Source organism: Simochromis diagramma, unplaced genomic scaffold, assembly GCF_900408965.1.
Source record: "Simochromis diagramma unplaced genomic scaffold, fSimDia1.1 OVJJ01000208.1, whole genome shotgun sequence".
Lineage (NCBI taxonomy): Eukaryota > Metazoa > Chordata > Actinopteri > Cichliformes > Cichlidae > Simochromis > Simochromis diagramma.
This window is the reverse complement of record NW_024386789.1, coordinates 3320651-3334623: the sequence shown is the minus strand read 5'-3', so window position 1 is coordinate 3334623 and position 13973 is coordinate 3320651. Positions and strand designations below refer to the sequence as shown.

Sequence of the window (13973 nt, the reverse complement as noted above, 5' to 3'; positions counted from 1 at the left end):
GTGAGTAAAACAAAATCCTAAAATTGGGAAATTAACTGAATTAAATGAATCATACACTTTCCAGTACAGTAGCCTTGCATGTATCTAATCCCACAGTTTACAGTGTTTATAAATGATGCGACTGCATAGTTTTCATGTAAAGAATATGACAGCTTAAAATTTTTACCTGCAGCTGCTGATTCAGTATTCACACGCTAGACTGGAGAAATTGGATCTCTCCCTGATTTGTCCAGCCTCCCTTTGGGACTCTGTTCAACGACTCCCATGGAGTATTTCCACTATTGTCTAAGAAACCTCAGAGACAAGAATAAGTTTATGCTGGCTTCATAATTTTCATGCTGTGACCACAAAAGGACATTTGTTTGGGCCTCTTGTCTCCTGGTCATTTCCTTATTGAGGGTTAACGGGAGGAGTGGCTCTGTGGACTGTTGCGACTGACAATCCTACATTATGTGAACTAGTGCTGATTCACAAAGGATTCATTGTGAAGAGCGGTGGCCCTGGGAGAGTGGAATGGGTCTAGGTTAGGTGACAGAGAGGTGTGGGTTCAGGGGCCTGGGGCTAGGGGCTAGAGGCACTATGGCTGGTCCAAAGTGGGGCGTGTATGGTGCTCAGCTGACACAGTGCTGGAGCTGGGAGGGGGCACATATGTGAGAGGAACCCCGTGCTGGTCGCCACACAGCTCCAGCAAACATTTACTGTACTCCCACTGCGCTGCCTCCTACTACAGTCAAAGCACTGAAATCCCTCTCAGAGGTGAGCTGCTCTATGAAAATAGGTTCCTAATCGAAGCTGCTGTCAGTCTGATTTATTTTCTGTGTTCATGAGAATCCAATGCAGTGCTTATTAAACCAGGGCCTTAAGCTGCTTGTACAACTGTTCCCAGAATCAGACATTTTTTGCCGTTTATCCTCTTCTGACTCCAGCTCAAGGACAAGCCCACATGTGTGGTGTACTCTAGATTTGTTTACACAGACAGATGGCCGAGCAGTCCAAAGTCAAAGTCCACAAAAGCCCTTTTTATTTTATTTTTTTCCTGCTGCACTGCTGTTCTGCTTGACCACTAGCTCAAGACCTTAATCTCCCTCCTCTCACCCTCTACTGGTCCTCCTCTCTGTCTTTTAAATCTTCAACGTCTCTGTGAGGGTGAGACCGGGGCTTTCAGGTCAAGCTGACTCCAGCCTCTCTGGCTAGCCACTATGGACCAGGACTCAGTCCTTGCCCAGCTGTCCCAAGGGTTGTTTACATGGCTCTGTGTCAAGTCCGGCTGTTGCCCTGGCCTCTCTAGTGTCAAAAGCCCTTCGGTTACAGGCCATTTTAAAGTTGTTGAACCAAAACAATGTCCAGTCGCCATTTTTATTGCATGCATACACCGCATAGATGTTAGTCTTGTTAGACTAACCTTCTGTCCTCCTGCTCCTATTTTGCAGTGCCAAAATTTTGACTCTTACAAAATAGAAAGTGGTAAAATAGAGGAGTAAAAAAGTGACACTTAATAGCAACAAAGTAAACGGGGCCTCTCATCTTCCCTCAGGGTGGCGTTACCACAACTGTGGATTTCTCTGTCCACATTAGAGGCCATAAATGGGCCTCAATTGCTCTCTTACTGATAGGTTACAGTTAAGCTGCACTATTTGGGTCCTTGATTCAGATCTATTGGATCACTACGTGACCTTTTAATTTTCTTTCCCTTTCCAGCTCTCTCGTAATGAGTGCAGATTTGCTGAGGGCTGTAATTTATCATCTTTGGTCTGCTACGTTAAAGCTTGCGGATCCCTGCATGTGGGGTTGTTTTAGTGAAGGTAGAGCAGTTGATAGAATTTTAGTGTAAACTTTGTCAGTTTGCTGTATTTTGTTTTGCTAGAATGCTGTTTGTTTTATTGTATTATAAATCCCTTTACATTAGTATGCTTTGTCTGTCTTTTTTTTTTTTTTTAAATAAGGGATTAAAGAGAATTTTTGCATTTGTTGTTCAGTTGACTTGAAATTAAAGTTCATGGGGCTCCACCAAGACCATTTAAGCTCAATAAATGTATGATATTTCTAAAGCCAGCGAGCAAAACTATTTAATAATCGTGATCTCAGTTTTTTCCAGAAAAGAAAATTGTAGATATTTTTGTCCTAAGCTAGTAGAACAGATTAGATACGCAGTGCTCACTTACTTGATTGAACAAATTTAAATCCCTCAGTCAACATAGGATAGGATTATTCTAGCTTTTTTTTTTTTTTTTTTTTTTTTTTTTTTTTTTCAGGGCTCGTGGAAGTCATTTGGAGGTCAGACTGAATTAAAGTCAGGTGTCAGAGCTTTGTAATATTTCTGGTTGCTTTCTTTACTGTCTTCATAAGAAAGCAACTGCACAAGTCTTTTTACTCCTTGGTGCTCTTAGAAAGCCATGATTTTACAACACTGTAGATGAGTAATGCAGTGCCATTGACTGGTATAACTAGATTATATGATCTTAGTCTGTATTCATTGTAAATAAGCCGTGGTGCATTTGAAAAGCTGTTGTGTACTTACACAAACTTCCATTGAAACCCTAAGTCATTGTACACAAAGTGGTATTATTCAGAAAGTCCTGTGGTCATGGTATTTATTGCTGACAGATGGCATCCGTGTCAGTCTGCATAGCTGTGTTTGCAGATCGTGGCGAGGCATCAGACAGCGAACCACGTAATGAACCTATGAACTCGTACTGTAACAGGCACTTCTTTCACAGGGCCATTCATGCGGTTTTAGTGCAGTCAGTTGAGTTCATTTGAGAAATTTGTCATTCATTTTTATCTTATTTTTGGGTACATGTGCTTATTTAACTTATCCTACAAATAAAATTGCACCTTCACTAAAAATGTAATACAGGCTTGATTATTGACTTCATAACAGTTTCATGCTGATAACATCAAAGCTGCAAAGAACAGCAGCTTTTCCTCTTCTAAAATCATGTTTTTCCTAGAGCAGTGCTGCATATGTAAGGCAATTATGGAATTAACGCAGTTTAAATGCTTCGACGCATATCTCAAATCACAAAATACTGAAAGTGAGCCGTGACAAGAACATTTGCATTTGCACAGACTGTTATATCAGTGTGCGGCATGCCAAGCTTGGCATGAAATTTCATGCTGGGGCGGATTGTGTGAGAAGGCAGACCATGTGGAGGGATTTGCAAGCACGTCTGTTAACTTTCCCACTTACCACTTTCTCCCTGTGCCTCTTCAGCCCAGCACGCTTCCCCAGGGTACAATCAATATGAACCAGTGTTCTGACGTCATCGACGGCGAGTCCAGGACAGGTCAGAAGAACTCTCTGTGCATCCTGACCCCTGAGAAGGAGTACTTCATACGGGCCGAGTGTAAAGAAATCATCAATGGGTAAGACGTAAAAACCTGCTATCATAGTACTCATAATCATCTACTATATTAGGATTCGCAAATGCACATCCTGCCATTATTTGGATACATATATAGAAAGAAATGACTTCAGGTGGGCAGTGTGGTTTGTGTTGCTCTGTCTTCTGGGTTGCATGGACAGTGGTGACAGAAATAAAGTGGTATGGCTGTGTGTAGCTGCTGTGGCAGCCAAACTGCTCTGCCCCCTGCTGTCTCCTTTGTGCTGTGCTCTTCAGATAGTTGTAATTTACGCTGCAGTGACAGTGCACATTCTTGAACTGTTGGCTCTGCCTGCTTTTCTAACCCTCTCCCCGTCTTAACAAAGTCTTCTACAGCAGGACCTATGTAACCACGGTAACTTACTACAGTACTAAAATGTAATCTTCATGCTTCAGGCTTCATTTGAGCCTGCAGTTTAAAGCGTGTTTCTGCACTGCGCTCTCCCTGGCCGGCTGATACACATTATAGCTATTCTTAGGGAACTGTGACTCACAGCACCCACTCCTCATCATGCTACCTGCTCTATCGCTATTCACCTCCCACTCTCCTATCATCATCTGGCATGCATGTGTTTGTTCTAGGCCATCACAGAACCATATTAGCTTTTCAAGTTTGTCATTTCCTGACAGTGGAATTTATTTTTCACTATGTTATTCTCCTCTAAGATGTCTTTTGACTTTTATTAGAGTTTGAACACAGTGCCATGTGTTGGTGTTCTGTCCTAAAAATGTTGAGATTTGCTAACCCTGTCCGTGTCAGCACTTCATTCAGATGATGTAGGGATCTACATTCGCTGTTACCTGTATAAATATTTGTGGTGTTAAAGCACCGTGGTTTACCATATCCAACAAAATGCATTATCCCCATCTTTTTAACTAAAGCATAACTTCAAAAGAATGAATATGCAAACAGAAATTAAGATCTGTTATGTTCTATGATTTTTTTGTTCTCTATCATTTTCTTATTTTCTGTCATAAATATGCTCTTAGTTTTTGGTGGATTCTCAGATTAAACATGGACACAAAATCACAAAATGAAGTAAGCATATGTATGTGCCATCCCAAAAGCTCAGACTTCAGATACTCCTAAATGCTTTGACACAGCCAGGGTTTCTTTCTAGTTTTACCTGTATTTACTGTCAGAGTAGATCTTGCTAATGTGGTCATCTCGGACACAGCTCAGGCTATGAGCTCAGACGCCCCACTCACCTGCTGTGTAAACCTTCTGTTTGTGAGAGGCAGCCAAACTGAACAAAGTAGTTCCAAAGAGAGGGAGGCCTTAAAGGGAAGCAGCTTGTTTCAGGCAGAGGATGAAATAGGAGGCTAAACAAACGCTCAGTATGATGCATATTAGAATTCAATGAGATGTACTTTGAACTGTGAATTTGTAAAAGCTACTTTACTAGAGTCAAAGACTACAAATATGGAGCTGGAATAGGCTACCTTTTTAAGAAATGAAACTGTGCTGACTTTGCTGCCTTAGCCTTTAGTGTTGTAAATGTGTTATTAACGTATCGCTTTGTAACTATATGTCGGGGCATGCTTCGTAGTTTATTCTTTGCATGCTTAATGGATTCATATACAAAGGGACAAAGTTTTCTGCAGCAGAGTTTATGCAGTCAGAATTTAAGACTAGAAGAGCACTTGCACTGTTTCATTATTTGCAGGTGGCAGGAGGCTCTGACTGTGTACCCCAGGACAAACAAACAGAACCAGAAGAAAAAACGCAAAGTCGATCCACCCACTCACCAGGTAATGAACTTATTCTTTCTTTGCCCAGTGAACAACAGCCAAATTTAAATTGTTATATTATATGTCATGAAGTGTAGTTTTCTTTTCTTTTTTTCAGTTTAATATTGGTGGTTTAAAACAAATCAAAAGCTTGGGACTTGCATGTATAAATGTCAGAGAACATTTATGTTATATTCTTTCAACGTGTTTTGTATGAGGGAGAAATATGTTTAATAACTCACAATGAAGCATCTTTATGTTTCTGTGCTTATGACAGCTCTGACAACAGGATTTATGTGCTTGAGTTCATGTGGCTGTCCACAGCCCTAGTCAACCCCACATTCATGAATGGGTTTTCTCTTAGATGTCTGGGGGGAAATATGAACTCACAAATGAGCTGATTAATTAAAACTCAGAGGTGGTTTTTGACTGTAGCGCAATGATTATGACACAGTTTTACCCAAATATGTGCAGTAATAGGATTAAATGATGACGGGATCACAGGCTGTATTCAGGAGGTTTGTCTGTGTCGACATAGAGCTGCAGCTTGACCCTTATGTTTTAGATATTATGAACATTATAAATTAACCACATGTGGCAATTGCTTCATTCCTTGTCAACAACAAAGAGAGCATATATTTAAGGATGACCTCTGCCATGGAAATATGCAGAACGGATGCCTCTCATTCCTCTCCAACTACAACAGCTTTTTCCCCCCTTTGAGAGGGAGACAGATGTAGTTTTTCTGCCAGTGACATGCTCAACAGTTTAAACCGCCTATATTTACATTCCTGTGTCACATGATATGTCAGTTTCGATAGACAACACGCCTCACACTTGTCTAATTTAACTCCAGCTATCAGTGAAGCACACATCGTGTTACATATTGTTTCTTGGGTGTTGTAAATGTAAATCGCATGTGGTATTGTTTTCCACAATTAATACCTGCTTTATGCTTCCAGCAGTGCATAATTGCATAGATATGGAACAGTATCACAAGGTTGGCAGGCAGCAAACATTACTCAGCTATCAAAATATTCCTGAATAAACAGTGAAGGGAAATGTTGACAACTGCATGTGTGCTGTAACAACATTCAGCAGCAACTTTGATCCTGTTGCACATGAATTTGCTGGTGCGCTCAGTTTCATTGTCATGTCCAGCAGCTGCCATCACACCTGTCAGGCTTTTTCAGTCCGTGTGGTGATTAAGCATTTGGTGCTTATCAAAGCATTCCCATTCAGGACTTATCGAGGATTTAAATCCTTAAATATTTGTGGCGACCCAATAAAGGTTTTGTCATTTCACACTGAGCTCCTGAACTCTTAACAAGATGCATGTTTAAGTCTGTGAGCCGGAAAAGGTGCACTTTGGATTTTGAACTCCAGTAGTCCTGCCTATTAAACAATCTTTGCAGAGTACATTTAACGGTCTAAAAAGGGTCAAGGTCAGTAATGTGTCTTTCAAGCCTGTCTTGCAACGCCTTTCAGAACCACCATGGGAGCAAAAAGCAGTTTTTGTGTCAGAGCAAGTTTTGTATTCCCTGGCAGGTAGGAATAAAAGAATAATGGTCCAGAGTGAAGATGAAATATAAGAATATGATATAATAAAATTGCACAGACCACCCACCATGGCATACCAGTTTGTGCCCCCCGCCCCCCTCCTGTGTGAGGCCTGGCCAAGTTTGTGGTGCATACAAACAAACGTACAAACTGAACTTCATTGTCTGGTTCCTCTAATGACGGCGCCCCGAATCAGACTGTGACCTTGCTCGGCTTATGCAGACTGGCTCATTTACAGAGAGAGCGGCGACACAGACATGACCTTGACTGTGTCTCACTGTGACCACCAGTTACGTCTGTTTTCATTGTTCTTGTTTCTTTTCTTTGCTGCGTACAGTAACTGAATAAACCTGAAGCCCCTCTTCTCTTCTGTTCACATAATATTTCCTCTGAAAGGTTATTCTTGGATTGCTATTCATTTTTGTTCTTTACTTGTTCATTTTGTTGGTAAAATCCACAATGAATTGGTTATTTAATATTATGGTACCTATAGAGTTAAACACTATAGGGAGGCATGGGAGTCAGGCCTACAGCTCTAAATCTACATTGTAAACACTTCACTGGCAAATGTGATCAAATTTATATTGTGCCAATGTGACAAATAATTGGGCTACAGCAGTTCTAGTGACTCAATGGTGAAATACATGTCAGCCAACATTCAAGGAAGAATAAGAAATATGGAGAATGCCAGAATTCAAATTTTTAAAAATGAACCGTTACTGTCGCCTAAAGCAGACCCTCAGTTGTCATGCCATATCCTGACCAGCAGTTGTATTCTATTGTGAATCATGAAGAACTTCTTGTTCTATATTTGTATTAAATATATGTGGGGAAAATGAATAAAACCAATAAATATAATTAAATAAGAAAGTAAATTGGGGGATTAATGCAAAGGTAAATAAAGAAGAAAAGGCAAGAAAAGTCAATTCATGTAATATTTTAAAGCCAGTCACTCTTACAGCAATTTATAATAGTTCTGGTGTGTTTAATGGTATGTAACCAACCAATGAGCTAATGTGGTGGGGAGGTATGCATCTGTCCAGTTTCCAGGAATCACTCCTCCTCGACTATTGGTCACTTTTTAACGAAACAAAATTAATTTGTCTTTACGTATGACTGTTGTGAACTGTAGTACAGCAAAACAAACTTACCGCTCTCTTTCTGTACTTCACACATTACAATAAACTGTGAATTCTGATGGAGCCGATGAGCTACTAAGGCTACGTTCACACTGCAGGTCTTAATGCTCAATTCCGATTTTTTTGATCAAATCCGTTTTTGTTTTTTTTTTTGTTTTTTTTTGTTTTTTTTGTCTGCTTCTTCACACTACAGATAAAATGCGACAGCAAACGTGCTCTAGTGTGAACGCTCAAAGCGGCCCGCATGCGCAAAAGAAGACGTCACACGCAACGCGCTCTGTTTAGACCCAGAACAAACAGTATTGTTTGACTGATGGCCGTTAATATAAAGACTTCAGACTTTACGTTTCCCAATTTTTGCTTTAAGTTATTTTGCTATTTACATAATAATGTAAATGACCTAATAATTACCTTTTATTGCTGTTTTAGAGGAGCGGTGCTTCAAAGGATAGTTGCAGATTTGTCAGAATCTGCAGATTATACAGTACAAATAAAATGTTCACGTTTCTCCAACGTTGTCTTCCCAACAGTTTCACTGACATCTACACTGGATGGTCAGGAAGCGTTCACGATGTCTTCTCGGGTGTTTCTCCGGCGCTGATAATTGGCGTCTGTCTTGTGTCAGTGACGTAAAAGACGGATTTAATGCGACTTGACCGTTCAAACAGCAGTCGCTTTCTAAAACATCGGATATGTATCGCATTCAGTACCACATACGAAAGTGACCCAGATCGGATTTGAAAATATCGGATTTGTGCCGTTCACACTGTCATACCATGATCGGATATGGGTCGCATAGGGTCAAAAGAATCGGATTTGATGCGCTTTCACCTGCAGTGTGAACGTAGCCTATGTGACTGATCTGGTTAGTTCATCCAGCCAAAGGACTGATGAGCTCTCACCATCCATTCACAAGACTCTACTCCTCTTACAATGTTGGTGAGAATTTAATTGGTCTGAATCCAAGGTCTTATTGCTCAAGGTCATGTTTGTTGTTTTAATTAGATTTTAATTCAGTAACAATACAGGGGATGTTTTGTACAGTAATTTTGATGGGCTAATCAGCTTCTACATCATTGACCTTATGGTTATTGATTCAGTCCTTTATTTATTTATTTATTTATTTATTTATTTTTGGCAGTTTTCCATTAACAAGGAGCAGTTTGCTTCATGGTCATTTTACAAGCACAATGCGCATGTTTATGGTTTTTAAATAGCTGTGATAACCCTTTAAGATAGCACAAACATCTGCAGTCATATTTCATTGGGTCCAAACATATCTGATGTGTGCCTGTGGGCTTCACTTTTAAATACCGCTGTAGTGGTCAAGGCCACCGCATAATTAGGCTCGGTAATATGTGAAGATGGTCATGCTTTCGCTGCTTGTCTGCTGGCAGGTCTTATCAGTATCTCTTAGGTTATTCGAGTGGATAAATACCCAGCGTTGTGTCGAGGCTTGAATTTTCCACACCTCACTGTGTCAGCTCCATACTTCCACCTGAAAGCTCCCCTCCCACTTGTGCATACTTTACTGGAGACATACCTGTGCACAGTCGTATTTGTCTTGTGGGTAGCGCCCTTTAAGACAAGTACAGTGAGTACAAAAAAATGATGTCATGTGACGCGTGTGTGTCATTGTAACTGAAAGTTGTCTGCATTTTTAGTTCTTCTCCAGTAAAGCCCTTGACATCTCGTAGTCATGTTTTGTTTCGTATTTATTTTTTTGTTTTGTTTTTGTTTTTTGACTTTAAATAGAAGTCGCAATAAAAAGAGCGGTCCATGAAAATGTTATGTATTGATCATAATGAGCACTAAATAGCAAGCATTAACATCAAGGGTATTCTGTGATTGGCAGGGTGGAGTAACTCCAAGACAGTGTTTTTCCACTGAGGACATGAATGGGCACCCAGTGAGTTCAGCTTGGCCAAACTTCTTATCCTGCTTCACCTTCAAAAACCCCCTAAATTTTAAAACTCTCGTCGCTCTGTCCCTCTAAATTAATTTCAGCATATTTTTAATCACTCCAGGTGAAGGGGGAATGAAATGGACATGCTTTGAGCCTACCTTTGCGATGCCTAAAGAGCAATTCTTTGCACAGCACCAGCATGTTTGTGGTGATTTGAATAGGCTGGATGAAAGTGGGCTGTTTGAGGGTCGCTTTCTTTAAAAATCTTCCTCTTTCTTGTTATCTCAGTGATTTTGTGCATCTTCTGATCACTGATTTGGTGAAATCAGATCTTTGAACAGCTTTAATTTTGTTTGCATTTGTTAATCAAATCAAGACGTTCTCGGCACTTTTAGCCAAGGAAATCTGTTCCGACATCATCCACCTCTGCACACTGTCCTCGTGGGGTGTTTTAGTTTGCTCTCGCTATTCCTCATAAGTACGTGTGTTTGTCTAGCTGTCAGTCCCTTTCTCCCTTTTACTGTTCCAGCTTCACTCTTCCAGTAATTTACTAGAAATAAAACTTATTTTTATTGCCTTAATGTTTGATTCATATAAAAAACCAAAGCAAAACATCTTAAAGAGGACAATGATTTATCTCTACAAATGCTTACTAATGTGATCAGAACATGATTGGAGTACAATAATCAGGATTTGAGTAACATACATATTCCAATATTTGATTTCTCATTACATTTACATCATACATGTTCTTTAATCTCTTTCCTCCTCATATTCCTTTTTCCTGTAGTCTTTCTGTGACCTTACCTGCCAATATATCCTTTCCTCTCCCCACCCACTCCTTCCAACCCCAACCATTACACAGGAGCCCGGCCCAGCTAAGGTAACAGTGACCAGCAGCAGCAGCAGGGGCAGCATCCCATGCCTGCCCAGCAGTATTGCCAGCGCCGAGCGGGTGCCAATGAGCCGCGCCACTCTGTGGCAGGAAGAGCCCCGCTGGAGCAGGGCCACCATCCCCTGCAGCCGCAGTGCCTCCTGTCTCAGCCAGCTGGGCCACAGTCAGCCAGACTCCAGTATCACTACTCAAGATGGTGAGAACTTTAACAAAACTCTATGAAACTCACAGCAACTGTATTTACAAGGATAGAAAAATAATCTAAATTGAATATGACACGATTGAGCATAAAAGTTTGTGCTTTTAATCACGTTCAATAAACAAAATGAATTTCATGTGCAGCTGGGGAAAAAACCCAACTTTCCCAGCAGTAAAATGACAGGAATGCTTTTTTTTTTTTTTTTTTTTTTTTTTTTTTTTTTTTTTTGTCTCATAAAGTCTGCAGTGAGCTGGGCTTTTTTTTTTCTCCCCCAGATGGTGGCACTGTAAGCAGTGGACGTAAGGTACGAGTTGAGAGTGGGTACTTCTCCCTGGAGAAGACCAAGTCGGAGCCTTCTCCACAGTCTGCACATCACTCACAGCCACCCCAGCATCTGCCCCTCTCCTCTTCAGCATCTTCCTCCTCTTTAGGAGCTCCCAGTTCCAGGTACAACTCTGAATCAGAACCCCAGACTTCCCCTCATCAACCCTCCCAAGACCCTCTCCCCTCTCCAGGTTCACTTGTCTCCCCAAGCTACTCCACCATCAGCTCTTCTCAGAGCTCTCTGGACTCTGATCCCAGTGGAGCTACATCCACTTGGGAGGGGCACAATGGTGGCGGGGGCGGCCGAGTCGGCCGTTCCGGCAGGGAGTACGCAGCACTGGCAGATGTGCCCCGGGCCCGCAGACTGAGCTACCGAGAAGCTTTCCGCTCAGAGAAGAAGCGCCAAGACCTGAGGGCACGGACACGGAGCCCCGGGAGAGAGGAGGTGGCTCGGCTGTTTGGGGAGGAGCGCAGGTGAGGATGACAGTTCAGAGCTGTTTTAAGTTTCCCGCTCTTCCTCGTGATAGACCCAATCAGTGCTGAACAAACACCATAACAAATAAGGCAGATGAACTTGTAATAATGATGGCAACATGATTTATAGTCATTAATGAGCCACTGATTGTTAACTAGAATAGAGCATGCTCAGTGTTTATGTGAAGTTCATCCATTGCTGGGGATACCCCACACAGTATTATAGCACCACCCTGTGGCTGCTCTCTCCAAGCATCTGTTGCTGTTGCTGCCTACCCTAGCTTATCAGTGGTTTGCCATTAATGATTACAGGGATTTAAATGCATGTGATGTTTTGGTTTTGTACTGCTCTCTACCTTTTTTGCTCTCGGCTACCTTGCTAGTTTTTGTTGTTTCAATCTTTTCCAGGGGCTTCTGAACAGAGCTTCTCAGAGCTAATGCTCAACCAACCCTTCCACCCTGCCCCAATGCTGTTCCCTGCTGGTCACCGCTGACTCCTGCTTTCTATCATTTCATCCCTGCACTGCCTCGGAGCACACACATGCATAATAAATACTTAATTTCCTGTACATACCATGCATACAACATACTGACAGGTTGGGTTATAGATACGGTTTTGTTTTCTCCAACTTCAATCACTACTTACTTTTCAAATACATATACATTAACAAGTGCAGTGCCTTAAGGTAATGCTGACTGTTGCTGCTTCTCTTTGCAATTTGTTTAATCCTCCATTCCATTCATTTTCAATCTCTCCTAAATTTGATCTAATTATATAACACCATTTTTTATTTTTTATTTTTTCCTAGAAATGTCTCTGGGTGGTTCTATTTGGTAGTATTTGTTATTTTGCATATATTTATGTTGTATTTTCTGTGGAGAAGACTTTGTGTGTTTCTAAAATGATGTTTTATTTGTGCTTACTGTAAACCAAAGCCTCTTCTTTCCTTTAAATCATGGATTTTGACTTTGATTTGCTCATGTTTGGTGTCTTTTTTTATGCTCTCTGTGACACGACCATGATGTGCCATACCATTATTTTTTTTTTTCTGTATTGTTAAAAAAAACAAAAAATTGTTTTTGCTGTTTTTTCTTTTTTTTCAAACTTGAATTTTTGAATGTGATTTTTGTGTCTCCTAGGCGATCTCAAATCATTGAGCGGTTCGAGGATGGTCAGCATGTTGAGCGCATGGAGACAAACGGTTCTGATCCTTCTGCTAACTCCGTGCTGATCCAGAGACAGGGACGCAGCGAGAGACGTTATTTGGCTAATAAACATGTACGCTCTCCTCTGATTAATCCTGAGTAAATCAAACCAGAAAGGTCATGCAATACTTACGGTGGCCCTGAGAGGTCAAACACACTCCAGCTTTAGAAAACACCAGCAAGTAGAAAAACACTGGAAAAGCCCCCCAAAAACCCAAAACAAAAGAAATGATAAAAAAGACCACAAAAGCTCTCTCTCTCTCTCTCTCTCTCTCACTCACACACACACACACACACACACACACACACACACACACACACACACACACACACACACACACAAAACATAACAGAAGTGTTTTGGGAGACAATAGCGTGACAGAATAGCTGCGGAAGTGACGAGCTAACCTTCCAGCTGACCCAATCCTTAATCTTGAGAAAAAGTGATGCATTTCATCAAAACCTTTTATTAAAAAAAACATAACCCAAATTGCTAATGTTACCCAGTCATATGCAAAGGCTAATGTATGACCCACCTGGCACTGGGACACAAACCACAGTAAGAGCAGTAAATTTAGGTCTGAGTAATGAGTAATATCACAAACTAACCACCTCCTATTACCAGCTTTGTCACTTGTGCATATAACTAAATAAATATTTAACTATATATATGTTACAATTTCAAACTGAGTAATTTCAAACTGAATTTCTGTAATTACAGCAGCTCATCTGCAGTATCGTCATGGCTCATCTGGAGCCCCAGCCCACACTTTGGGAATCATGGATGGATTTGTGTGCTTTTGCTTTGTTTTTTCTGTTTGTTGGTGTTTTCTTAAGTTGCAATGCATTTATTCTCTCAGGGCAAGTGTACATACTCTAGAATTAAAATGAACTTCTTGTAATTTTTTATACATTTTTTATTTGTAGGAGATGTCACTAGATTCAGCAAAGGACCGTTCAGTTCCTGATGTATCCAGCTCCACTTTGGCCAACTTAAGAAGGGCCAAATCATTGGACCGCAGAGTAACTGAGTCCTCGATGACTGTGAGTGTTGAGAGTACTGCCAAACTGTAAAGCATGATATGTGAAAAAAAATATATAGAAATGTATATTTTTAGGAGATTTGTCAGAGAAAATATTTTCCCACTCCTAAAGG

General features: G+C 40.9%; 1 protein-coding gene across 7 annotated transcripts in view; it reads left to right on the top strand.

Moving 5' to 3' along the window:
- si:ch73-103b11.2 (early endosome antigen 1) overlaps positions 1-13973 on the top strand; it is a 53416-nt gene that overhangs the window by 21109 nt on the left and 18334 nt on the right. For 3 of the 7 annotated variants that reach the window (XR_005694732.1, XM_040023459.1, XM_040023458.1), the window contains exons 4-10: positions 3215-3366; positions 5051-5135; positions 9669-9722; positions 10585-10810; positions 11089-11611; positions 12752-12890; positions 13745-13861. Coding sequence is in view for 6 of the 7 variants with exons in the window: in XM_040023459.1 (XP_039879393.1) it covers positions 3215-3366; positions 5051-5135; positions 9669-9722; positions 10585-10810; positions 11089-11611; positions 12752-12890; positions 13745-13861 (1296 nt within the window). In the remaining variant the exon portion in view is untranslated. Of the gene's footprint in view, positions 1-3214; positions 3367-5050; positions 5136-9668; positions 9723-10584; positions 10811-11088; positions 11612-12025; positions 12446-12751; positions 12891-13744; positions 13862-13973 lie in introns of those variants that run through there. The other 4 variants (XM_040023463.1, XM_040023460.1, XM_040023461.1 and 1 more) reach the window with 3 other exon arrangements.